The 26,364-nt window shown below is 43.1% G+C and overlaps 2 protein-coding genes across 7 annotated transcripts in view; both read right to left on the reverse strand.

Moving 5' to 3' along the window:
* The window catches only part of DRP2 (dystrophin related protein 2), a 61,449-nt gene extending 59,444 nt beyond the window's left edge, over positions 1 to 2,005 (reverse strand). For all 4 annotated transcript variants that reach the window (XM_060270457.1, XM_060270458.1, XM_060270456.1 and 1 more), the window contains exon 1: positions 1,875 to 2,005. The gene's annotated coding sequence lies outside the window, so the exon portion shown is untranslated. The remainder of the gene's footprint in view (positions 1 to 1,874) is intronic.
* Positions 2,006 to 10,725: 8,720 nt separating this feature from the next.
* CENPI (centromere protein I) overlaps positions 10,726 to 26,364 on the reverse strand; it is a 28,662-nt gene continuing 13,023 nt past the window's right edge. For 2 of the 3 annotated variants that reach the window (XM_060270217.1, XM_060270218.1), the window contains exons 11-24: positions 26,134 to 26,251; positions 25,637 to 25,728; positions 24,746 to 24,863; positions 24,586 to 24,650; positions 22,961 to 23,055; positions 22,695 to 22,830; positions 22,260 to 22,384; positions 18,594 to 18,642; positions 17,639 to 17,860; positions 15,130 to 15,171; positions 14,294 to 14,395; positions 13,741 to 13,766; positions 11,527 to 11,570; positions 10,726 to 11,329 (exon numbers count right to left, since the gene is read on the reverse strand). In XM_060270217.1, coding sequence (XP_060126200.1) covers positions 11,328 to 11,329; positions 11,527 to 11,570; positions 13,741 to 13,766; positions 14,294 to 14,395; positions 15,130 to 15,171; positions 17,639 to 17,860; positions 18,594 to 18,642; positions 22,260 to 22,384; positions 22,695 to 22,830; positions 22,961 to 23,055; positions 24,586 to 24,650; positions 24,746 to 24,863; positions 25,637 to 25,728; positions 26,134 to 26,251 — 1,236 coding nt within the window. In that variant the 3' untranslated portion in view covers positions 10,726 to 11,327. The remainder of the gene's footprint in view (positions 11,330 to 11,526; positions 11,571 to 13,740; positions 13,767 to 14,293; positions 14,396 to 15,129; positions 15,172 to 17,638; positions 17,861 to 18,593; positions 18,643 to 22,259; positions 22,385 to 22,694; positions 22,831 to 22,960; positions 23,056 to 24,585; positions 24,651 to 24,745; positions 24,864 to 25,636; positions 25,729 to 26,133; positions 26,252 to 26,364) is intronic. The other variant, XM_060270219.1, reaches the window with a different exon arrangement.

Consider the following 26,364-nt stretch of genomic DNA (forward strand, 5'->3'; position numbering starts at 1 on the left):
GCTCCGGAGCTGCATGTGGCTCTTTTACACCTTTGCTGCGGCTCCGGAGCGGATACGAGGGGAGGAGGCGTCCGAGCCATGCGCCGCCTGAGCCATGTGGCGGCGCCCGCCACGCCCGTCAGACACTCGCGCGGTGCCCACCGCCGCCGGAGCACACAGCTGCAGCGGCGCGCTGTGTGCCTGCGCCCCACACGGCGCCCGCCGGAGTCCACAGCTCCGCTGTGCGCGTGCGCTGTGCAAAAAGGACGCAAGGTGACGTTAGCAGCCCGGGAAGCGTGGTCGGCCCCCTCCCTGCATCAGCCCCTCCCCGCCGCATTTCTGCAGCCAATAGGCTCACGGGGGGCGGGGGCGGAGTTATTTATTTTTTTAAAACGGGCGCGCTTCTTCCCGCCCAGCAGCAGAAAAGGCTTGCGGGCTCGGAGCGCGTGTTTGCTGCTGCTGCTCCTGCCTGCGGCCTGCCTGTGGCCTCCTGCCGGCCTGGTCAGGAGATTGAGGTAGATGTATTAATCAATGGGTTGATTCAATATGAGGAAATTTTATAAGTTCACTTGATGGGAGCAACACACATGAAACCATACAGGTGTCCTAATAAGGGAGTCAGAGTTTTGCCCATTCCCAGTAATCAAGGCAGCCCAAACTCATAAGGCAGTGGTTGCTGGTGCCCATTCCCAGTCATAGCTGCCAAGTTTTCCCTTTTCTCACGAGGAAGCCTATTCAGCATAAGGGAATTTCCCTTAAAAAAAGAGAGAACTTGGCAGCTATGTTCCCAGTAATCAAGGCAGCCCAAACTCAAAGTTATTTTTATAATGACGAGGATGACATTGGGCCCTCATTATTAATTATTATTTACATCAGGCACTGATTATGGTACACTGGGGCCCTGATTAATTTTCTATGGCATTTTGGGGCATTGATTATTGGGCATAGCAAATTTTGCTATGGGGCCCTCTGATTTCTAATTACGTCCCTGTTTTGCGGCTCCCAGTTTATTTTTTTTCTTCGGAAACGGGTCCAAGTGGCTCTTTTTGTCTTAAAGGTTGCAGACCCCTGCCTTACATTCATTAGCAATGTTCCTCTGCTTTGGGTCAAATAGTCCACTCCTGACTTTTCCCATAACTTCTCTTATTTGATTGCCAACTTTGGGTAGGTAACTGATGACCACATGAAGTCACCCAGCTCAGAAGCTTTTAGGCACACCATTAGGTTCCAGAGGCTCTCAAGTGTATCTGTTATCATAGAAGTAGGGAAACACGGATCTTCCAGGGTGTTGCCTGCCATAACTTCCCACAATCTCTTTGTTGTATTCTCAAGATGTTAAGCAAAGTTAAGGCCCTTCATTCTGCCACCAGAAGCATCATCAACCCTCCACCTCCCCTTACCAAGACAATGATTTTGTTATTATAGCTTCTCTCTCTTGGGAAATTTGCAAGGAGAGGGGGAGAAGAGAGAGAGGGATGGTTACTGTTCAACAGCATCTGCAGGCAGAAAACAAAGAAGGGAGTCTTAAAAAAACAGAAGAGGTCTCATTTTCCTATAACAGAATCGTTCAGCTAGTCCTCTGGAATTTGTCAGAATCGGGAAGGGAATCAGCGTAAAGCTGTCACTCATCTAGGAGGAAATTCTTAAGAGAGAGAGGGAGAAATGGAAATGGAAAGGGTTCTTCGGACGCGGGGGGGGGGACGGAGGGACGGACGAGGCGAATTCCAAGGTGAGAGGCCCCTCCCCACCTCAATTGCTGAGGACACAGAGAGATAAAGAGAGAGCAATTATGGCGATGGTGTGTGTGTGACGCGGGGAGGGGGTGGCATTTGTAAGGCTGACTCAACCTTGATCATTTATTATTGCCTTCTGCAAATAATCGGTGGTAGGCCTACCTTGTTTTTCTTCTGGGGTGGTCACTGGGGAGATGGAGCTGCCGGTGGCTGGCTCAGCAAATGAGGTGTCGGTACCCCCCGTGCTGAAGAAGCATGCTAAGGTTTGGGAGGCGATCCCATCTCCAATAGATCGGGGGGGGGGGGCGGAGGAGGAGGAGGAGGAGAGACAGCGGATCACTTAGGCTTGCTGGCGGCGGCGGCGGCAACAGCAGCAGTAGCAACAGCAGCAGCAGCTGTGAAAGCGAAAACGCTGTTGCTGGACCAGGAGAGGAGAAAAGGATGGGGAAGAGAGAAGAGGGTGGGCAGCAAGCGAGAAAACCCCGGCAAGGAGGAGGGACCGATCCCCAGCGTCGGGATCGCCCCCCTGCGTGACTCTGGAGGTTATCCGCTCCCTCGGCTGGGAACTGGCTGAGCTCCCTTTGCATGTACTATTAGGAAACGAGGCGCTACATTGCCACTAATGCACAAGTTAGCTGCTGGTTCGTCCCCTGTGTCTTTAACATACAGAGACGGTGAAATCCAACAGGTGATGATCTCGTCGTTGTCACTTGAGCCTGGGGTCTATGAAAAGCTTCAGCACCTGGCAGGTGTGCACAGGAGCCCCGGCAGCGGGAAGAAGTTGGCAACTTTCGGGTACCTCGCCAGAAACGTTGTGATGAAAGGAGCTAAGGCACGGGGAGGACAGCCCGTGGCCCTTTCTAGACAGAGGCTAGACTCCCAGACTCTTTGCACTCATTGGCTAGAATACAGAAAAGGCACCATAGAGTTTGCTTCCTAGAGATCAGTCAGAAAGATACTCACACTTGATCTGGCAACCTCTGATGATTTTTAATCTTAAGTTCTTATGAATAAGAAGGCAGGCATCCTATGAGAAGAGGGATTCTATCTTCTCTTGCACTCATACAAGGAATGCCTCTAGGATACTGCTTGCAATGGCACAATCACACCTCTTAAATAAAAATAGATTTCACTCTGCTCCAAATTTTTATTTCACTGTAAGTGTATACAAAAATTGATCCAATCAAGACTCAAGTTAATACTATAAATTTTAGCATGTAGATTGGGAGGGGTGGCTAATACCCCAGAGAACAGGATCACACTTCAAAATGACCTTAACAGATTAGACAACTGGGCCAAAGCAAACAAGATGAATTTTAACAGGGAGAAATGTAAGGTACTACACTTGGGCAACAAAAATGAAAGGCACAAATACAGGATGGGTGACACCTGGCTTGAGAGGAGTACATGTGAAAAGGTTCTAGGAGTCTTGGTAGACCACAAACTTGACATGAGTCAACAGTGTGATGCAGCAGCTAAAAAAGCTAATGCAATTCTGGGCTGCATCAATAGGGGTATAGCATCTAGATCAGGCATCCCCAAACTGCGGCCCTCCAGATGTTTTGGCCTACAACTCCCATGATCCCTAGCTAAGAGGACCAGTGGTCAGGGATGATGGGAATTGTAGTCCAAAACATCTGGGGGGGGTGTCGAAGTTTGGGGATGTCTGATCTAGATAAAGGGAAGTAATAGTATCACTGTATTCTGCTCTGGTCACCTGGAGTACTGTGTCCAGTTCTGGGCACCACAGTTCAAGAAGGATACTGAAAAGCTGGAACGTGTCCAGAGGAGGGCAACCAAAATGGTCAAAGGCCTGGAAACGATGCCTTATGAGGAACGGCTTAGGGAACTGGGTATGTTTAGTCTGGAGAAGAGAAGGTTAAGGGGTGATATGATAGCCATGTTCAAATATATAAAATGATGTCATATAGAGGAGGGAGACAGGTTGTTTTCTCCTGCCCCAGAGAAGCGGACATGGAGCAATGGATTCAAACTACAAGAAAGAAGATTCCACCTAAACATTAGGAAGAACCTCCTGACAGTAAGAGCTGTTCGGCAGTGGAATTTGCTGCCAAGAGTGTGGTGGAGTCTCCTTCTTTGGAGGTCTTTAAGCGGAGGCTTGACGGCCATATGTCATGAATGCTTTGATGGTGTTTCCTGCTTGGCAGGGGGTTGGACTGGATGGCCGTTGTGGTCTCTTCCAACTCTATGATTCTATGGCTTACACATCAGGATAAAAAAAAAACCTAATTGCTGTATGTAAAATGAGTAACATGCAAACAGCTGCTTGCCCTCTTCCCTGAATGCGCTGCTTTTAATTCAATGACAGCAGGCAGAACACATTATGCAATACACAATAATTGTGTTCTGGAAAACACAGTTATACCTGTTTGCATTCTGCAGTACAGTGTGTAAGAAACTGTAGCTTCAAAAGCAAAACAAAGAACTCATATAGGCACAGCCAAAAAGAACTGCCCTACCAACCATGCCACAGCTGGAACAGTATCCTTCAGTCCCCAACAATTTATAATCCCACCCCCACGGTTGAAATAATTGAAGATGGGGACATTTGCCCATCTCCAGTCGGCAGTAACCTCACCTGCTCGCCAAGGATTCTCAAAGATCATAGACAAGGGCTCTGAGATTATTTCTGCAAGCCCCTTTAGTACCCTTGGGAGCAGCTCATCAGGCCTTGGAGATTTGAATTCATTTAATGTAGCTAAGTGTTCCCTTACTACCTCATTTCCTATATTGGGCTGCATCTCTCTCCTTACATAACATCTGTTATTACCAGGTAGAGACAAAGGTTAAATAGGTGTTGAGTAGTCGACTCTCTGGATAAGGATTTAATTCGTTCTGGGGTCCATGCGCACCACAAAAAACCCATAACCTGGAAATTTTTGCAACCCGAATATTATGTATCCAGAGAGGTACGTAACCCGAGGGTCCACTGTAGTTCCACCCTCTCTCCGTCACTCAATACAGCATTTCTTCATCTTCACTGCACAGAGGACCTACTATTTACTTGTTCTTCCTCTTGCTTCAGACATAGCCAAAGAAACCTTTTATTTTTTACCTCTTGCAATCCTGAGCTCATTCTGAATTTTTGCCTGCCTGACCTTCTCCCTGCAACTGTCAGCTACCGGTACTTGTATATACTGCTCCTTTGTGATCTCCCCTTTCTTATGCCCTTCTTAAATCTCAGTTCATCTGTAAGCTTCTTATGCAACCACACCAGTTTCCTTAGATGCCTCCCTTTTTTTCTTGTTGGAACTGTCTGCATTTTGCCCTTCAATATTTCACCTTTAAAAAACTCTCATCCATTTAGGATTCCCTTATCTTTGTGTATTTGTAGTCATGGGATCTCACTCAGTAGCTTCTTAAGCTTCATGAAATCAATCTTATTGAAGTCCAGACTACACTTTGACTACATGTCTGACTACACTCATCTATGCCTTGCCTCTGTATTATGAAACCTAGGACATGAACACTTCCTCTCAAGTTTCCAAGTACTTTCATTTTGTCCATCAGTTCTTTCCTGTTGGTGAGGACCAGGTCCAACATAGATGATCCCCTTGTTGCTTTTTCCACCTTCTGGAAATGCGATTGTTGAGTGCTTTTGCTTGGCTGGACCGTGTCCCTGAACTGCAATAATGCCTCTTGCTTTCCTGGAGAAGCTGTGTGTGCCTTTGAATTTTGTGTGGCTGGAATGTAGCCTACAGTACAAAAGTAAGAGCCACATCCATTGCTCTGCCAACTTCTGCCTCAGGCTTTATATACTACTCGCCCCTGAAACAGGGACCCCAGCTCCTGGGGGCCAAACCCTTTTGCCCCCCTATATTTTGGGGGGGTAGGTGGGCTACCCCCCCATGTCCAAAGTGCAGAGTCAACTGCAGAGCATCATCAGTGGCTGGCTCCTTCAACGTCACACCCGCTTCTGCAAATAAGTTGAGAGCGAGGCACAAAGACAAGTATCATAAGGGGGAGTGTGAGATATGGAGGGCTTAACTTAGGCAAGAGTGATTTTTACATTTTGGTATGTTTGCTTTGCTGTTGCTGTTGTTCAGTTTTAAATTAATTATTTGTATTCTATGCACCGTGACCAACTGTGACGGCTGCTAGCAATATTCATTCATTCAATCTACCTAGAATTGTCTTTGAATGCTGAACAGAGAGGCTGTGCCGTACAAAAGATGCTTACAAAGCGAATAGTTCAGTGACTTGTGAAAATAAACCAAATCATGTTACGTGTCAGGACAAAAATAAACACAGTTTTTATCAATGATTGTGGAATTATTGAAATGTATTGAAACTGAAAATCATGAATTTCCTTCTTTAGCAGGATGAGACTTCAAGAAGCCTCAATAATATATCTTGGAGCTATATGAAATATATATATATAGAAATCATGGGGTTTGGGAAGAATTTCAGTAGAGGCATTGAGACACTATATCAAAATCAGAGAGCGAAATTGATTATAAATAATGAAATAATAGAAAGTTTTAAAATAATGACAGTTACAGATAGGTAGCCGTGTTGGTCTGACGTAGTCAAAACAAACAAACAAAAATTACTTCCAGTAGCACCTTAGAGACCAACTAAGTTTGTCATAGGTATGAGCTTTTGTGTGCATGCAAACTTCTTCAGATAACTAGCATCTGAAGAAGTATCTATCTGATAACTATCTATCTGAAGAAGTGTGCATGCACACAAAAGCTCATACCTATGACAAACTTAGTTGGTCTCTAAGGTGCTACTGGAAGGATTTTTTGATTTTTTATTTGTTTAAAATAATGAAGGGAACTAGGCAAGGTTGCCCATTGTCACTGCTACTGTTTATTATGGTGTTAGAATCACTGGCAATTGCAATAAGACCCAGAAATAAAAGGAATAGTAGTAGGAAGTAAGTCATACAAAATAAAGGCCTTTGCAGATGATTTGATAAACTTGGCAGAAAGTTTACCAAAAATACTAGAAAGAATTTTTGAATGCGGGAAGGTGGCGGTATTTAAAATAAATATAAATAAAACCAAACTGTTGGCAAAAAAATTGCAAGCACAAAAGAAAGAAGAATTGCAAATAATTTCAGGTCTGACAATGGTTAACATGGTCAAATACTTGGGAATTTGGTTTACAATTAAAAACAACAATCTATTCAATGATAATTATACAAAGATATGGAAGGAGATTAAAAAGGATTTAGAAATATGGAATAGGCTGAACGTGTCGCTCTGGTGTCCACAGTAAAAATGAATGTGCTCCCTAAGATGATGTTCATGTTTCAGATGATCCCAGTGATATGGGGGGATGGGATGTTTCAAGACATGGCAGAAAGACTTATCAAGGTTTATCTGGCAGTGCAAAACGAATTATTAATAGACAGTAAGAACAGAGCGGGATTCACACTGCCAAACCTGAAACTTGCTTATGTTGGTTAAAAGATTGGATGACATTGCAGAACTCAGATTTACTAGATTTGGAAGGTTTCAATAACCATTTTGGGTGGCATGCATACCTGGGATATGATATGAAAAAGTTAAAATTCATAATAGGCTTTCTGAATCATGTTATAAGGAAACCACTATATAAGGTATGGGGAAAATACAAATACTGTATTCATTGGAACCAAAGCTTCCTGGTGGCTACCCCCTCTGGAGGCCATCGTAGCGAAAAGATAAAATATGGAAACAAACTGGGCCACGTATAAAGACCTATTAGAAGAGGAAGATAATCAATTGAAAGTGAATTTTTTTTGGAGAAATAAGACACCACCTAACTAGCTGGCTACAATATTATCAATTATACGAGGTTTTTAAGATGGACAAGGAAAAGGGTTTTGCAATGGGAGAATCAAAAGTAAACAAAGGATGAATACAAAACAAGAAAAAAGTAATATCCAGAATGTAGAAGCTTCTTTTAGAGTGGGTGGTGAAAGATGAAGAGGTGAAAGAAGGAATGATTAAGTGGGCGAAGGTTTTTGGTAAAAATCCAGCTATTGGCATGGGAAAGATTATGGAATAAAGAATGGAAATTTATGGCTTGTTATACATTAAAGGAAAATTTCCTGAAGATGTTCTGTAGGTGGTATATAACTCCCATAAAAGTGGCCAAAATGTATAAAACAAGAGCTAACATTTGCTGGAGGTGTAAACAGGCAGAAGGGACACTGTTTCATATGTGGTGGGGCTGCAAAAAAATAAAGAATTTCTGGGATTTACTTATAAGGAAATGGAAAAAAAAGTTCAAGCAAACCTTCATAAAAAAAGCAGAAGCCTTCCTCTAGGGCATTTTAGACTCAGATATTCCAAATGAAAAAAAGAGAGAATATTCTTATATGCTGCAACAGCAGCAAGAATATTAATTGCCAGAAAATGGAAAGGAGAATTAGTACCAACAAAAGAGGGATGGCAGGATAAATTATTTGAGTATCTCAAACTGGCAAAAATGACAATTAGGAGACAGCCAAACCAAAAGTTCAAAAAGGAGTGGGAAATTTATAAAGAATATTTTTTAAAAAACAGTGTCCTCAAGTCAAAACCTGGACATGCTTTGATTAATTTTAGCAAATTATAAAATAGATTATAAGTATAGCATTCAGATAACAGACGAAATGGGAAAATGATCAAAGAAGCACTTTAACAAATAGACACACTTTGAGGAAGACGGAAGTCTACTGGGTAAGTAATTGGGAATTAAGAATATGGTGGCATAAGTTTTGTTAAAACTAATGGGTTTATGGATGTATCTATGTTTCTCTTTTTGTTATTATTTTATTTTTGTTAATTTGTGTGTGTTTGTTAAGTAAGAAAACTAATAAAAAGCAGAAAGAGACTTCAGGAAGCCACCCACTGGCAGGTTTTGCTTAAGCTGTTGAGTTTTCCAAGAGGCTCCAGATGCACCCCCTTCCAAATCTGCAGGCTCCTGATTTATTCATGGCATTAGGAATGCACAGCACAAGCACTAGGAAGTAGGCCAACATGAGAAGAGAGTTAGAACACACAGCAAGTAGTTTTTGACATTCCAGCAGAAAGGAAAAAAAAGGGAGAAATCATTAACTCGTTGAAATGACAAGGCTAAACAGATTGAAAAGGTCTGTCCAAGAGGAAGATGAGGCACTCCTCAGTAAGATAAAAACACATCTTTTCCCTCCCTGCACAGACTGATTAACAGATGGAAAGCGTAGCATGGCTTTGGAAAACAGTCTGTAGATGTCTTAGGGCAGAGTTAACCCATTTCCCAGATGCAGTGTGAATACCAGAAAAGAGAGGGGACTGATTCTCCAGACACTGCTGCTGCAAGTCAACCACTAATAGTCCACTGAAACAAATGGAAAACATGCAACACAGTAACGCTTGCTGGGAGGCATAATACACCTTCAGCTCAGCACTCTGGCTACTTCCTCTGGAACAATTGCAATTTAACAGCCTAGTTGTGCAGTGACAAACTGGCCAATACGGCCAGTTGCTTCTCCACAAAAAACTTTGTTTTTTTCAGCAACAGAATGTGGTTTACAGCTGAACAGCTGCTGCTGGTGCCTTCCTGATTACAATGAACCCCCACTAGGAGGTGAAGAACATAACATGAACAGCATCTGCACACGGTTTCCAGTGATGCACACTTGGTTATCAGCAACTATTATGTGTGGGTGAAAGCATGCGCTTGATTATATGTTGCTGTTGGATTGCTAAGGACAAGAACATGCTCGGTCTTCCAAGGCTGCTCAACCTTTGTTCCCTTTGCCAAAATACTGTCACGTACCAGGGAGGGCCAGATTCTACACTCTGAGTCAAATCAACAGGTTAGGCAAACATGGACGGCACTATATAAAATCAAAGTATTTTATTTTGACCCACGTACCGGGCAAGTTGAGGAATGTGTAATTATAAGAAGGAAGATGCTTACTGATTAAGAGAAGAATGAGAACTTGAAGAATTCAATTGAAGAGGCAAAGACAAAATTTCAATAAGCATTGGAACCAATTAAGCCCTGCCAGCTATTTCAGCTTTGGGGACTCTAATTTTTTGGTAATAATTTTAAAGGAACAGTAGCCCACATTGTCTGGCAGATACCAGTTTCCTTTGTATGTGTTTAATGCCAGTCAGCTGCTGCTATTTTTAGTTACTTCTCATTTTACACATTGCTTGTTACTTACTATTATTATTGTTTTCAAAAGGAATAAGGGAACATAACCCCTCCTTAGGAGTGCCTGGCGTGCTATGGTTCATGGGGTCATGAAGAGTCGGACACGACTAAAAACAAATTTTATTATTTCACCATTTATCTCGATGGTTTACTTCAGAATAAGTGAAAGGTCAGCCCAGTTACAGATTAAAAAAAAGCTATTCATACAAGAAAAGGGTTGTTCTTTTGGGGGCTAGCACTTTGGGGGTGGGCCAACCCCCTTGTGTCAGTTACTGTTTTAATGAGGATGGGGTTTTAACTTTGGGGTGTTTTAAAGTGTTTTAAGCTTGAGAAAAAGCTGTTTTAATTTTAATTTGTATTTTAGATTACCTTTTTACATTAAAGAAGTTATTTTGTTTTAAGGGCGGAGGGACAGGGCGGGGCAGGTTCCATGGAGGGGGGGAGGGTGTGTGCATTGGGATACCCAATCTTAGTGATCACAGGGAGGAGTTATGTTAGGACCAAACCATGTCATTACCGAGGAGGGAGGTTTAGTCGTCGTTTGAAAACCATCCCTGCCACTGCGGCTGAACCTGACCGGAGGGGATACTGGTATCCACATGACCAAAAAGTGCTGCTGCGCAATGCCAGGACAATCACTCACAAGATCACTGGCATCAATAACTTGATCGTGGATGGAGGAATTGACCCGCCATGTGTAACAGAGACTTGGTTGAACATGGCAGATGGGATTGTGTTGGGGGATGAGTGTTCGGACGTCTGGAAGCTCACTTGTGGGGTGCCTCAGGGTAGTGGTGGAGTTTCATGCTCCAGCACTGGGGGGCCCAGTGCAGCCGGGGGGGGGGGTGCAGCCACGATGGCACCCCACGGGGATCGCGCTGCCGGGGGCAGTGCACTCCTCTTCCTCCACCAGTGCCACTGTGAGAGATCATCAGGGGGTTTGGACTGGGTGTTCACCAGTATGCAGACGGTACTGTTATAAGAAAATATGTATTAATAAATATCAATAAAGGTCGATCCCTTCCTTCCTCTCACCCATGTTTCTATCCTGTACTGAACTATAAAATGTTGATCTTTTCTGAACTTGAATGTATGTGTTTATGTACTTTGTGCCAACTTGTATCTTTTCTGAGAATGCAGCTATGCTTAAGTCTTTTAAACACTTTCATAAATGTATCCACGTTTTTTGATATACCTGTTTAAATGAAAGCTACCTGTAACTCCCTGAACCTGCACAATGACAGCTCAAGCACTAATACAGCGCCACAGCTCCACCTACAGGGTCTGCAGTGATATAACACCAATTCACAAATGCAACTTTATTTCAATGAATAAAATAAAACACAAAAAAATTGTCACAGAAACACGCTTTGTTTCATTCATAAGGCGTCAGGGAACATCAACATAAGCTCCGGAATCACCCAGTCATTCTTCCCTGCAAGTAAGCACTTCAGGCAGAACCATCAAACTTCATCCTGCAATCATAAAATCACAACAGACAGACATCAAGCAAGACGGACGGGATGGGCTAAGAAATACCGATAACAGTCATCCGCAACCTTCCTCTCTTTGTCAACACCACTTAAGAACTTTGCATGTAAACATCAAAGTGTTACCGTAATAACTACCATAACAACTACACTTCACCAAAACGCTTCCCACAACTACTCACATGAAGTCTCCGAAATCTCACCTCCTTCGACGCCTTCCGCTGTGCTGTAAGTAAAAATAAAAATCTGTGTCTTCTTTTGTTTGGGGTTCTCCTTCCTTCGTACCACATTGGGCATTTGGGAGTGGGAACCCCTGTTCCAACTGTGCTCTATATTTTGCAATAAAGGATCAGGCGTAATCACCGCTTTGCTTTGAATTACATCTGGTTGATCTCTGTCATTTTATCTCTGACTGGGGGAACTTCATTGGACCTTATACAGGCCAGGGAATTCCTGGACCCTTACAGGCCAGGGAATTAATGGAAAATTAATTGCTCTTAACAATACCCAGCTCTACCTATCCTTTAAATCGGAACCAGTGAAGGTACTGTATGAGTGTCTGGAAGCGGCTGGGAGTATTGATAGCAGTAAACAGATTGAAGTTGAATCCCAACAAGACAGATGTACTGTTCTGGAGGGGTGAGGGGTGCCTGGTCCTGAATGGGGTAACTGTGCCCCTGAAGGACCAGGTGCGTAGCCTGGGAGTCATTTTGGACTCATAGCTGTCCATGGAGGCACAGATCAATTCTGTTTGTGGGGCAGCCGTCTACCAGCTCTATGTGGTACGCAAGATGAGACCCTACCTGCCCATGCACTGTCTTGCCAGAGTGATACATGCTCTAGTTATCTTAGGCTTGGACTACTGCAATGCACTCTATGTGGGGCTATCATTGAAGGTAACTCGGAAAGTATAACTACTGGTGACTGGGAGTGGTCACCAGGATCATATAACACTGGTCCTAAAGGATCTACACTGGCTCCTGTACATTTCCAAGCACAATTTAAAATGTTGGTGCTAACCTTTAAAGTCCTAAATGGCCTCAGCCCTGTAAACCTAAAAGAGTGTCTCCAACCCCATCGTTCAGCCTGGACACCGAGGCCCTCCTTTGAGGGTCTTCTGGTGGTTCCCTCACTGCGAGAAGTGAAGTTACAGGGAACCAGGCAGAAGGCCTTCTCGGCAGTAATGCCCTCCCTACGGAACGCCTACACAACTTTTAGAAGACATCTGAAGGCAGCCCTGTATTGAGAAGTTTCTAATGTTTGATTATGTCTTTAAATGTGTTTGAAGCTGCCTAGAGTGGCTGGGGCAACCCAGCCAGATGGTCAGGGTAGAAATAATAACATTGTTGTTGTTGTTGTTGTTCACATTCTCAGTTGAACCATTAGCTATTGAACTAACAGCATGGAGATAAAAGGAACAAAAATAAAAAGGAAATTCACAAAGCATAGCTGCCAAGTACCCCGTTTCCCCGGGAAACCCCTGTTTTTCGTACTGTTTCCCGGCAGTCCCCCGTATCGGTTCCTCTCCCGTTATTCTCCCTTATTCTGCTCCTGCCGGTGGCCATATTTTTTATTTTTTGCTGCTTTGCCCATCTATGGGCACCGGAAATGGCCGGCGCTGGAACTCACATCTACATATATCCAGAAGTGCGTAGACGCGACTTCCTGCACTGGTCATTTTCGGTGTCCATAGATGGGCAAAGTGACACTGGAAGTTGTGTCTATGCACTTCCAGACATGTGTAGACACGACTTCCGTTTCTGGCGCCGGCCATTTTTGGTGCCCATAGATGGGCAAAGCGTATACGCAACTTCCGGTGTCACACGGCTGCCGATCCCAGATTTTGCAGTCCAGGACTTGGCAGGTATGGCACAAAGTAATGCCTTTTATGCTATCCAAATCTAAAAGCTGCTATTATGCAATTATGCTATCCAATCTAAAAGCTGCAATGCCTGTATTAATGAAACAACTGAGTAATTATGGTAAAACACTGGATTAAAATCAACAAACCCAAATCAGAAATAATGTATATGGGCATTTCCTCTAACCAATCATTTAAAAACGGATGAGTTTTTAAATTTGCCATGAAGTAGTAAAATATTTGGGAGTGCAGATAAATAATAATCTATCAGCTGTAAAGAAAAACAGCTTCACATCATTATTTTTACAGATATGATGGGACTGTAGATCTCGGAAAGATGTACATTTATCAGTCAGAACGCATAGCTGCTTTAAAGATGGTTATCCTTTTGAATTTTTTGTTTCTCATTCAAGTGCTGTCAATTATGATTGCAGTGCTCAATAAACAAGTTTATTTAGGAAATTAAAACAGAGGGATAGCTCAAAAAGGGACATTTCTGTGAAAATTATAATAATAATAATTATTCATATCCTACCTTTCTCCCTGACAGGGACCATCCTGCTGAAACGGAGATAGGGAAAAAACATAAAACACACATATACACTATTGATTTAAAATTTACAGATCATTACAGTATAAACTACACAGCACCAGCCCTTTCCTTAAAAACATATGAAGTTGGTAGAGAATGACAGGTTGCTCGATTTCCCCTCTTTTTGCTCATTTGACTTCTGTGCAAACTACGAGAAAGAAAAGTTTCAACCTCCACAACCAGGCACAGACACATAACACAGGTAGGGCTGGGCGATATCTGGTTTTCAACATTACGATAAATCACCAGCTAAACATCACAATATTTTGATATATCACAATGCTGAATTGAATTGATTTATTATGGTCACAGACCATAAATTATCACGATGTCTGAAAACAGTTTTGTTACTCATTAAAATGCACTTTTGTTACTCATTAAAATCTTTTAATAAATACATATTTTAATTTTTTAAAAATATTCCTCTTATTTTCTGAAGAATAGCAGTTCATAACAGACTGTAAGAATCAATCTATTGTTTCCACTAATGCCTTACTTCCTCTTGAGGAGCACGGCAAGTGCTACTTCCGATCATAAGCTTCAGGCCTTGTAATCCTTGGGAGTAGAGAAATTCCTGGTACCATTGCCACCTTTCCCCCTGCAGATAAAGCATTAGGAGTTACATATCTTCAGCTACACTGGCTTTTTCTTTTTTGTGTCCTCTAATTTCCTACCCTAGCTCTCCAGCACCTGAATTTGCAGACCAATCCACACTGCAAAAGCCCAGCATACCCATGATGCTAATATGCTGTGACACAAACTTGGTGCTTGTAGTGAGGAATACGCTATCACCATGCAGCCTCTTCATGAGCCAGTTCACATAGGGCAATTTCAATTAGCTTTTAAGGGGCATTCTTCTTTGCAGTAGAGGAGAGCTCCTACAAAAAATGAACATCTCTTGATGCCAGAATGCCCCCTTTGAAATTTTATATTCCAACTGGTACTGGAAACCAAGCAACTAATTGAGATCCTCTAGCCTTGGGGAACAATTGCATCTTTATGCCAGTTCCATTTTCAGACCAGAAATAAAAACTTTTTCAGGTGTAGTACTTGCCACATTCAGGTATGTGGTACCAACTGTTTGCTACTGAACAATTCATTTTCATGGGAAAATACATGGTGGACAAAGATAGAAGATGTAGGTTCCTCAGCAGCATAGGTTATCAGCCTTGTCACAGAAGCACAAAATTCTAGAGTTGGAAGGTACCCTTTCCTAACCCCCCCCCCGACATTTTAGTTCTCCCTTTTTCTGTGGTAGTGCCCCAAATCCCAGCTCCAACTGACAACCAGCTTCCCAAGAAACATAGCATTTTGACAAGCATGCCACTTTACCCGAATGAATCTGAAGTTCAGGGTTGTGTCCTCTGGTTGCATCTGAAGAGAAGGGGGGGGAAGGTGTTAGAAATTAATGGCTCTCTAAGACAAGCGCTTTTAAAAGAAGAGTTATTTGAAATTATTAGAGATTAACTGTAGAATCAGCCTCAGACTAGCCTTCCTGAAGATGACATGGCACAACTGAAACACTAAATGCCACAAAATTACTACATCATAGGTCTTGAAAAATTCACATCTCTGACATTTTGTAGTGGGCCTGTACAGGTTGAAACAGCATGCACTGCTCTTTCAGTTCAACACATGGAAGTCCATCAAAAGAAGAAGCCAAACACATACCAGTGTTGCCTGGGGAGAAAATGGCTCTGATAATTTTGATACCAGCTAATCTTCAGTTGTACATCAGCACCCTCTGGTGAACTGAACAGCAAATTTCAGTCTAGTATGTCTGCCAAAGGCAGAAGGCCACATCAGCTCCTAGAGAAGAAGCCACACTTCAGCACATGCTATGCATGAAGATCCCAATTCAATCTCTGGTTCCAGGTAGGGGTAGGAAAAAGACACTAGAGAATTTGGCATCACGAGCAATACTGATAGATGGATTAATGATCTGACTTGGTATGAGGCAGTTTAACTTTTTGGATATCAGTAGAGCTGCCTGAGTAGGAGCAAGCAGTTACCAGGTCCAGATCCCAAAAGCTGCACCAAAGAGAAAAGTTCAGCTTCCACTTTCACTGAAGCACAATGAAATAAAAGCTTACATTGGAGACAAGTTTTACCTTACCTTCTATGCTACTTTTAAAAAGCTGTGGGCAAATACGTAGACACCACAGGGAGACCAAGGGGGGGGGAGCTTGGAAAACAATGCTTCAGAGGCAGACTTGTCAAGGAAATGGAATCAGAAACAAATAAGGTGCAGGTTCTTGAACTATACATACCAAGCCTACTAAACTTTTTAAAAAGCCCGATGAAGCAAAGACAAAGAGAGAGAGAGAAAAGCCCAGTTATGGACAAAGTTACAAGCAGATCAAAGAAAGAGGTCTGGTTGTGGTATGAAAATGAATCCACAGAAGGGGCAACAGGTATAATAAATCCTATCACATTGTCTTTTGTTGCAACAAAGAATTGTACTGAAGTTTGGTACTCCCTGCAAACTGATTTGGGTAGCAGCGGTTGCTAACAGTTGCTAACAGCTTTCCAGGCCAGATGTGGGAGGCTGGTCTCACATTTTGAGAACTGCTGATCAAAAAGCCAAACAGGGATACTGTTTACCCTGACAGTAGAGAGTGCACCTACTGATGAACCTGGAACTTTATCTGGCAATTCCTTTGGTTTTATAGTTCACCAGACATTGTCCAAATACTCAGGCATTTTTTTGCAATGGCAAAGGCTGGAAACTTGTTTTTTTTTTTAAAAAAAGGAACAAACAAGATTGAGGTGAAGTCAAATTCTTCAGCCTCCACAAGAAGCTGCTATATTACTAAAACAGACCAATGGTCTATTTTGTTCTGCATTGTTTACATTGATGGCAACGGCTCTCCAGTTTTCTATACATGGAGTCTTTTCCTGTCCTATGTGGGGAATCCAGTTCTTGAAACTGGATTCTGCATGAAAAAGATGTGCTCTACCACTGAGGTATGGCCCCTTCCATATCCTATATCTTTAGTATACAGTGGTACCTCGGTTTATGAACACAATTGGTTCCAGAAGTCTGTTCATAAACTGAAGCGTTCATAAACTGAAGCGAACTTTCCCATTGAAAGTAATGGAAAGTGGATTAATCTGTTCCAGACAGTCCGTGGAGTACTTAAACTGAAGTGTTCATAAACTGAAGCGAACTTTCCCATTGAAAGTAATGGAAAGTGGATTAATCCGTTCCAGACGGGTCCGCGGAGTACTTAAACTGAAGCGTTCATAAACTGAAGCATGGGTGTAATTGGTTCTGGAAGTCTGTTCATAAACTGAAGCGTTTATAAACTGAAGCAAACTTTCCCATTGAAAGTAATGGAAAATGAATTAATCCGTTCCAGATGAGTCCACGGCGTTCATAAACCGAAAATTCATAAACCGAGGTGTTCATAAACCAAGGTTCCACTGTACTTCTAAGGGAGAGAGCTGGTAATGATTCAAGGAGAAGCCTTCCTTTAAACTTAGGTTCCAAAGACTGGAGCCACAATGACTTGGAACTACAAGGAAGGAGATCTTTTTTTGTCTCTGCTAGTTGTTGACAGAGGCTTGGCACTAAGCTTTCATGGTTAAATGGAGATGTGAACCCAGGTCTCCCTATTTCTTCCTGCATGGTACTCATTCTCAGTAAGCTCATGTCCAGCTTGACTTTATATGGCATGGTAGAAGATAGGCCATGGTGCGCCGACGACTGGAGTTTTAAAGGACACAATGCAGACACCATAGCAACCAATAGTGATCAACACACTCATGCTCAGTAGTCCTCAAGTATTACAGGGTTAAAAAGAATTGGAAATGATTCTACTCAAAAAATGCTCCTCACCTTCTTCAAGAAGAGCATAGCGTATCCTGTCAGTGCAGGGTGGAAAACTATATTGAAGCTCTTCCTGTGGTTCTCCACCCTTGTCACCTCCAGCACTTCTGGGTCCAGCTGAATCCCCTGAGGGCAGGGGGACTCCTGGAATGCTTGTGAGTTCCACAGATACCCAACTATAGTTGATAGGTATTGGTTGTATTCCCGGCAAATCTGGTGGCTGAACTCGAACTGCAGCAGCACATGGTAAGACATAACATGACAATCTAGACAATGTTTCAGGCTCATGATAGCTCCCCATCATCATTTACTAGCAAGAAGTATTGCTCCAACATGCATCCTGCCCACTCCATAATCATCTACAGAATACCACTGATCAATCAACTAAACATCAAGCCTGAGCAGCTTGTGACCCACTAAGACAAATGTAGCACCACCATGTGTGTACAATATTGTGGATTGTCAGGTACTTATGGTTGAAGCATAGCGGGGGAGGGGGGAGAGAGAGAGAGAAGAAAAGGAAAACATTTTAAATCTTTGTTTGATACTGAATGAAGTCAGATACAGTACATGTTATGTTTATACCTAAACCAGGTGCATAAAGTTTGGAAGCCACCTACTGGCAGTTTGGAAATAAGATCAAGAAGAAACAATGACTAGGGATGAAGCTTACTTGCGCAGGTGCCCCCCCCCACCCCATTCCCAGCACCATATAGTTGGCCATTAGAATCACACAGAATCATCTATTTTCCTGAAGTCTGTAGAAGAGTTTTCTCTCTCTTTGACTAGATATGCATTGAATCTTTGAAGTCCAAGGACATCTCATATGGGAGAAGAGATGGGAAAGATAAGGGAGGCAAGTTTTGCCAGTGAAATTATATCAAATTTCAGATGAAGGAGCCATTGAATATACAGTATTTGTACCAATCCAAGCATTTGCCATTAAGGACCTTATCTGCTGTACCTTTTTAATCTCGGAGTTTTCTTTTGCAGCCACCAGGTTGATTCGACACCTAAGTAAGAATATAAAGACGATTATTTTGAATTGTAATATATAATATGTGCACAGAACAAAACTGTGTGGTGGCTAAAGAAATCCCTTGCATGAGTCTTGATTCTTCAATGAACTCACTAGGTGGTCTTTGGCAAGCCAGTTTCTCTCAACTTCTGCTCCCCCATTTCCTGTGAACAGTTCTACAGTTCTACAGCTAGATAAAGCACATGAAGCGCTTTGCAAACATGACAGTGCCATACAATTATTACTTTGCACAGGTGAGCAGTAACTATCCCAGAGTACATAGCTATCTTTCACTTAGCATTATGAGGCAGCAAGATAGCACATATCTTTTCTCATTTGGTTCCATTTCTTAAGTTATGTTACATAAATCTCTCTCTTGCTTACCCTGCATGTCCCTGCAATAGGAGAGCCATCTACAGAGTAGACTTAGAGAGGAAAACACAAGACACCATGCAAAACAGTTATTTATCACCCAATAGAGCATGCTGAATTTGGTTCTGAATATAAAGTTTCACGGAGTTCAAAGGGTACTTTTCACAGTTCAGAAGCAACTGTTATTTAGTAAGAAAGACAAACTTGAATGGATGCTCATTTCTGTTTACAGGGGTGCATGTGTGAAAAGAAACTGTTGCTTTATTGAGCACAAAAGGTTATGCATGAGCTGTAAGCATGAGACAAAAGCACTCCACCTCAAGCAGCAAACAGCAGCACTAACTCCTTGCTCAGTCACTACAGAAACTGGAAGGTAATAGAAGTATAGGTCCTGACAGCTGTTCTGTATAATAGACACTAGTTTCAGTGCATCTTCAGCAACTGCATCCTTCCATATTAATTACCCTGCAGCTTCCTCAAGCAAGAAGCTACACAGCGCTCTACACCAGCTGACAGTAATTGGCTACTTCTCACATCAGACACAACTGCTGGAACTAATGTTAAGAATGGCACTCTTATGTAGCATTTCCTACAGAGAACAGGGCATTAAAAAAAAATCATCCAGATGCATAACTGGCCTCAAAGGCTTGGACTTTTGTTAGTCAGTAATCAGCACAGCAATGCCACCCCAACACATACCACCTGTTTGAGACTCTGGGTTAAAAATTTGATTACTCTTAAGTAATTCAAAAATCAGAATAGCTCCATCAGTGTCACACAGGTAAGTGTATGGGTTATGCAACAGAGCTCAGTTCAGTTGGATTTCTGCACATGCCCCACAAATGTGTGTGTAATTTAGCTTTGCTCTGGGCGATGAGGGTATCATTGTAATCACTAAATAATATGAGCCAGTCTGATATAATCTGGCATGCCAGTCACAAATACAAGGTTCTCATCAGTTTTCCCTTTAACTGGGTGCACAAGGCACCTCCATTTCACCTGCTCCTTAAGTCTCTTTGCTACCAGCGCCCAGCGTGTCGAGGGAGAAACAAGCTGCAAATGGACGCTGGTTGCAGAGGGACTCAGGAGCAGTGGTGGTTTCACATGTGGTACACCGCTGGGTAAAACAGCCATCTCACTCTGGCCCTCATACCGCTGGGGCCGGGCTTATGTATCTTGTTCCTCCCTTGGCTGCTCATGCGGGCAGGCACCCCCTTTAGACTTCTCCGCTGAGGGACATGTGGATGCCTGCCCCTCAGTGGAGAAGTCTAACAAAGCCCCTATCCTGCCTCCGGCTCATACAAGCCAGGATGGGGCCTCCTTTACTCTTCTCCACTGAGGAGCGTGTTCACAACATATGGACGGTTCACAACATAAAAATATAAGATAAAAACACAAAGTACATAATAAAACAAAAGCAAACACAAACCACCAACCCCCATCCCACAAACACATTTAAAAGGTCTTATAATATTTATCAGCCAAAGGCCTCTTTATGGAGAAATGTTTTCACCTGGCACCTAAAGATATGTAAAGACACCAGGTGAGCCTCCTTAGGAAGAGCATTCCATACACAGAAAGTTACCACTGAAAAGACCTGATCTTGTGATACCACCCGCCAGACCTCTTGTGGAGGAGCCACACCAAGGTAGCCTCAGGACTTCCTGTTTGGCTGCCATGGCAAACGGCTGCCCATTACATCACAGCCATCTCACACGGAGTATTTTGAGGATGAGATGGGAGTAATCATCCTCCCAAACCCCCCACCCAGGGTCAAGGGGGGGCAGCTTCACCAGCAGATCGCCCAACACTTGCTCCAGGTCCAGAAGGAATGAGGGGGCAGGGGGCGCTGTGTGTAAAGCACCGTGCTTTTCTTTAGCAACTCTCCAAATCTGTCGCCATGAGCAATGAATACCTGCTTTTTAAGATGAAATTTGGACTTAATTAACAGGCATGCTCTGAGCGAGGGGAGATAAAGTATTCTGCTAACTGATTCAGCCATTTGGGGTGCCAAAGGATTTGAGTGGAAGAAGGATTACCATTATTATGGGACCGGTATATCAGAATGGTGAGCCTCCATTATTTCTTTTTGATATATTTTGCATTTGCTATCTTATTTGGCAAATCTCCCTGGAAGGACTGCCTGACTGTTTGAGTAAGCAAGCAGGACTGGAAAGAAAGAGTATTTCATTATTGTTATAATTATGGTTTAACTATAGAATTAACTGTGTGGAATTGGTTTATGAATTTTGCAATCACTTTCAATGGATCAATAAAAAAGAATAGGTGATGGAAATTATGGTTTCTAGCTAAAGTACAGGCTTATTTGTCTTGGAAGGAGATAAAACAAAGACGTTTAGACATATGCCTGGCACAAATGGTGGAATGCCAGATTTCCTCCAACTCAAGATGTGTCGCAGTGGAAAATTACAGGCATGAGAAAGTGAAAGTGAATTGCCACAGACAGACTGCCGGAGTACAAAGAAGAAAATAAGCATGAAGGAAACTTTTCACATAGAATCACACTATATTGGTTTAATCCACCTGCTAGACAAACTCAGAGGCTGTTAAAAATAAATGAAGGAGCAGCATCAGAATGTCTTATGTGAAGCTACCTGGACTAATTAAAAGAAGCAGCACAATTGTGAGATCATCACTCCCCGAACCTCAGAACATGGGAAATCAACCAAAGACTTATAATTTGGCATAAATTTGGACTGTTTTATTATTTTATAATTTGGAATGATATTAATGTGGCTTTTATTGGATTGCTAAAATGGAACACTTAATAAATTTTATTTAAAAAACAAAAACAAAGGTGGCCTCAGATGATAATCTCAGGGTCCAGGTTGGTTCATATGGGGAGGTATTGCATCCCGAGCCTGAAATGAGGACCCTCTCTGTCTATCATGGGAAGGACTTTCTCTAACAAGCAAAAACTCCTTTAAAAACTTAAACATCAGGGCCACAACCCCCCCCCCGAACCCTACAGGGAACCCAAAGAAATTTACAACACTGTGAAAGTTAGCCAATTGCCTTCATAACACTCACTAAATGTAAGCTCAACAAGTTAACATTCTGCCTTCTGGCATTATTATACTGTAGAGAATCAAGTGGGCAATCACAGATTAGTGGAGAAGTTGAAGTGGCAATTGGTAGTCTAGAACAGGTGAGATTATGGCCAAGCAGAAAGGCTTTGAGGAAAAGCACAAGGGGCAGAAAAAGGAATCTTCTCAATACCTGTACATAATGTAGCAGAGTTGGTCAAGTGTGGCAGAATTCATGCTGAGAAGTGCTGGATAGAAGACTCCAGCAGGAGGCAACATAAGCAAGGGGAGGTTGTACTTTAGATATATATCAGACACCTACAAGTAGGAAAGATAGTTGTATAAGCTTGTATTCTCAGCTCTCTGCCCTTAGCACATTACCTTCACAGGAAAAACAGAGGAAGAGCCTTGTTCTTGCCTACTTGGACATTATCTCCCAGTCTACAACAATATATGTAGACATTATACTTTAGAGGGAAACATGGGCTTCAAACAATCTACCCACTTTTTTCCTTTGGATTTCTCTTTCTCTGCCTTCCCCTCAAATTATCAGAACTTCCCTCAAGATTGTCAAATACATAACGTCTAAAGATATTAAACAAATTTGCAGTGTGAACAGCTTACATACTGTCTCATAGAAATCCAGGATAACATTCATCAACAAAGTAGAGTTGTTCTCCAAGCACAGACCAACAGTTGAGAGCCTGTTTACAAAGTGAATGAGCTCTGTCAAGGAGCTTATCAGGTCAAATTGGGTGGTGTTCCTGCAACAAGATAAGATAGATATCAGCTTTAGCATCTAGCAGGAAGGGAATGGTTGTACCCACGTGAGCTGCATTATTGCTTGATTGCCTGTGTTCTAGAGGTGTACCACTTTGTAAAGATTATACTTACAACACATCAACATTTGATTCTGTGGCCATGTCTGCTTGCATGTGGCAATTCAGCACGTTCAGTAACAGTTCCCTTAGGTTTTCAAGAACTTCATACTATGGAACAGCAAAAAAAATTTTTAAAAAAATGGATCCACTGTATTTCAGATTTGGGGGAGGTCCATACCAGCAGTACTGCAGTAATATGCTTGAAAGGGTTTTTTAAGCCCAGGTTATCCATACACACAAGTTTAAGAATTCTCCTAGGGTACTTCAGTAGCCTGCAGTTGTGATGTTAGCCCCAAGAGAGACAGGAGATAAAAACAAAGACAAATTATTGGAAACTTGCATACTTCCAGCTGAAGGAAGAAAAGCAGCAACCATTCTTCTTGTTATGTTGTTGTATTTGTAATTCGAAAGGGCTAGTTCACACATAATGCTCAATGTTATGTGCATCCTATATAATAAAATGCAAGTGTCTCTGCGTCCAGTTTTCCTGTGTGTCCCTGGGTTACTGCGCATATGCCCCAGGGACACAGGGACTGGACAGCAGAGACTGCACGCGCACACTCTCCCCCCCCCTCTGCCTCCTCCCACTGCCGCTCCCGGCCGGACACCGCCTCACTGCAGGGCACATCAGGGAAGCGAGGGTGGAGGCCGGCGGAGGCCTCCTCCTCACAACCCTCCCTGGCCCGTGAGAGGAGTGAAGCAGCGGCGGCGAGGTAGGCGTTTTTGTCCCGCGTCCTTCCTGTCGGCGGCTGGGGGAGAGGAAGGAAGGAGGAGAAAGCAGCGCTTTCTCCTCCTCCGTTCCTGTCCCCTTGCCGCCGACAGCAAGGACAGGTCCCAGGGTTCGGAGAAGCGCTGCGCAAGCGCTTCTCCGCACCCCGGGATGTCTCCTTCCTGTCGGCGGCTGGGGGAGAGGAAGGAAGGAGGAGAAAGCAGCGCTTTCTCCTCCTCCGTTCCTGTCCCCTTGCCGCCGACAGCAAGGACAGGTCCCAGGGTTCGGAGAAGCGCTGCGCAAGCGCTTCTCCGAACCCCGGGATGTCTCCTTCCTGTCGGCGGCTGGGGGGCAGGAACAGAGACAGCAAGGACAGGTCCCAGGGTTCGGAGAAGCGCTGCGCAAGCGCTTCTCCGAACCCCAGGATGTTCTAGCGCCCGTTATTGAACGGGCTGAAATACACTAGTTATTGTTATAATGCACTAGTGTTATATGTGAAATAGGAATCACGGCTTATGGCAAACAGTTTGTAGCTATAAAAACCAGCTTCATAGCCCATAGTCTGAAGCGAGCATGCACCATTGATTGTTGCAAGCTAGGATTCCTAGTTTGTGCATAGCACAAAGCAGAGATTCTGTATGTCCAATTAAGCCTCATTCAACTAGTTTACATACAACAAGAAATTCATCTGAGTCTGACAAGTATTTTGTCTCCTTCCTTTAACAAGGATAGCAATCCCAAAGATATTCAAGGATTTGTCTTATATCAACCGCAATGCACCTGATATTTTGTTCCCAACTGCCAGTGGATGTTCAACCCTACTTTTGGGCATCTCAGACAAACAGATTTCCGAGCTATATGTCAGGGATCAAATTTGGTAATTCTTACATGCCAAAGCAGGCATTCACTGTCCACTTTCCCTCCATTACCTTAAAAGAGAGAGATGAAATGGAAAAAAGCTTCAACAATGGCCGGTAGAGATAAGTCTTCATTTCTGAAAGGAAAGAAACAAAAAATGGAACAGAGACGTTGAAGCAGGCCTGTCTGGACCACAAAGCAGGATAAGACTGGTTAGGCTGCATCACATACCTGAGAAGCTGCTGGGAGAGATCCATCTTATCAGCTGCAGGACCTGTGACCGACAGCAGCAGCCATCCCAGAAGTGCAGACTCTTCCACAAGAATTCTTCGCAGGCCGAGAAACCCCTCTGAAAGGCACAACTGACACTGCTAAAGATTGTTGAAAGCCAGCCCTTTTCATGCATCCAGCCTGACAGTGCTCTTCCATAGCATAAAATACTTAAGAAGGCCAAGACATAACTTCTAAGATTCAAGGGATAAGCTAGCTAGTGAAGCAGATTAGTTGGGCTGCGATCTTAAAAGTACTTTGCTAGGGATAGCAAAAGTTTCTAATAATTCAAGTGATTTTCTCTGGCCCAAGAGCCTCTACCGTTCCTCCTAAAAAGCAGATCCCAACTTACTTTTGTTCATGCCACTCTTTTCTGCTTCCCAGTTTGCCTTCTTCAGGAACCTTATTTCTTGACTGCACAGATTTAGGCTGCGTCACTCACCACCTGCCCCTGGATACCCTCTCTGTTTCCTTCATCATGCAGCTCTTAGGAGAAAATACTGAGAGGTGCAATTTGGCCTCCACTGTCCTTTGATAAGGAAGCCCCACAGCTGTGTAATTAATTTGGATAGCAACATGACTTTCAATAGAATAGTGTTTTACTCATGGTTTATTAGGGTTTTCACATTACTACAACAGTAATTACTACAACAGAACAGTACAGTCTCCTCCCACCTTCTCTCCCTCCTGTGCTTTTTTTTTTTTAAAAAAGCTACAGTATTTTCATTTCTGACATACCATTATTTAACATCCTACTAACAGAATATTGATGTTTTAGTCAAGGCATACAATGGTGGTGGATAAAAGACAATGTCCAAAGAATGATGGGATGAGAATCACACCTGAACTAACCTGCAAGAAACACTCTGCTTTGAAGACTTCCTCTAAGAAAACCTTGAAGTTCAATTCATCTTCCTTGTTCATCCTCTTGTACCAAGGGCATCCTGAATCATGAGACACAGGGGTAAAACATTGCTTATCCTCCAAGTTTTTATTCTCTGACATCCCCAAGTTTTCACCTTTGTATATAGTCTGCCACCCATTTTGCCTTGGCACAGCTGAGGTACACGGAGATGGTGACCTGTATCTGTGCAGTACCAAGTCAAATATTTGGAGTGGGGATGGACTCATAAGATGAAATGCTTCTCTGTATAAGAAAAATGTTCTGCAGATAAAAAACTAGCATATTAGGTTAAAACCCAGCTCTCCAAGATCTATAATGCAGCAGAACAATCAATCATGTGAGCTCTCACATCTCAGACACAAGATTATCTCTGCGAGAACTAGGACTTAGCCTAGACCTAAGGCATCAGTTTCCTCCTATGTGGGAATCAAATTAGTCTCCCTACCTTCTTTTAATGTATGAGCCATCCAGTAATGCATCCTCATAGAGATGGATTTATCTTTGAGACCCAAGCAGTGGAGCAACAGAGGACTGCCTATCACCGAGCCTATTTGGACTGGAGGCTGGAAGAGAAGCCAGAAAAAACTGTTCAGAAGGGAACACAAAAACTCAGACTTCCGGTGCTCTCTGCCACGATGAAAGCAAATCCCATGTTAGCGGAGTCTGTTCGTGGAAC

This window comes from Zootoca vivipara, chromosome Z (genome assembly GCF_963506605.1).
Source record: "Zootoca vivipara chromosome Z, rZooViv1.1, whole genome shotgun sequence".
Taxonomy (NCBI): domain Eukaryota; kingdom Metazoa; phylum Chordata; class Lepidosauria; order Squamata; family Lacertidae; genus Zootoca; species Zootoca vivipara.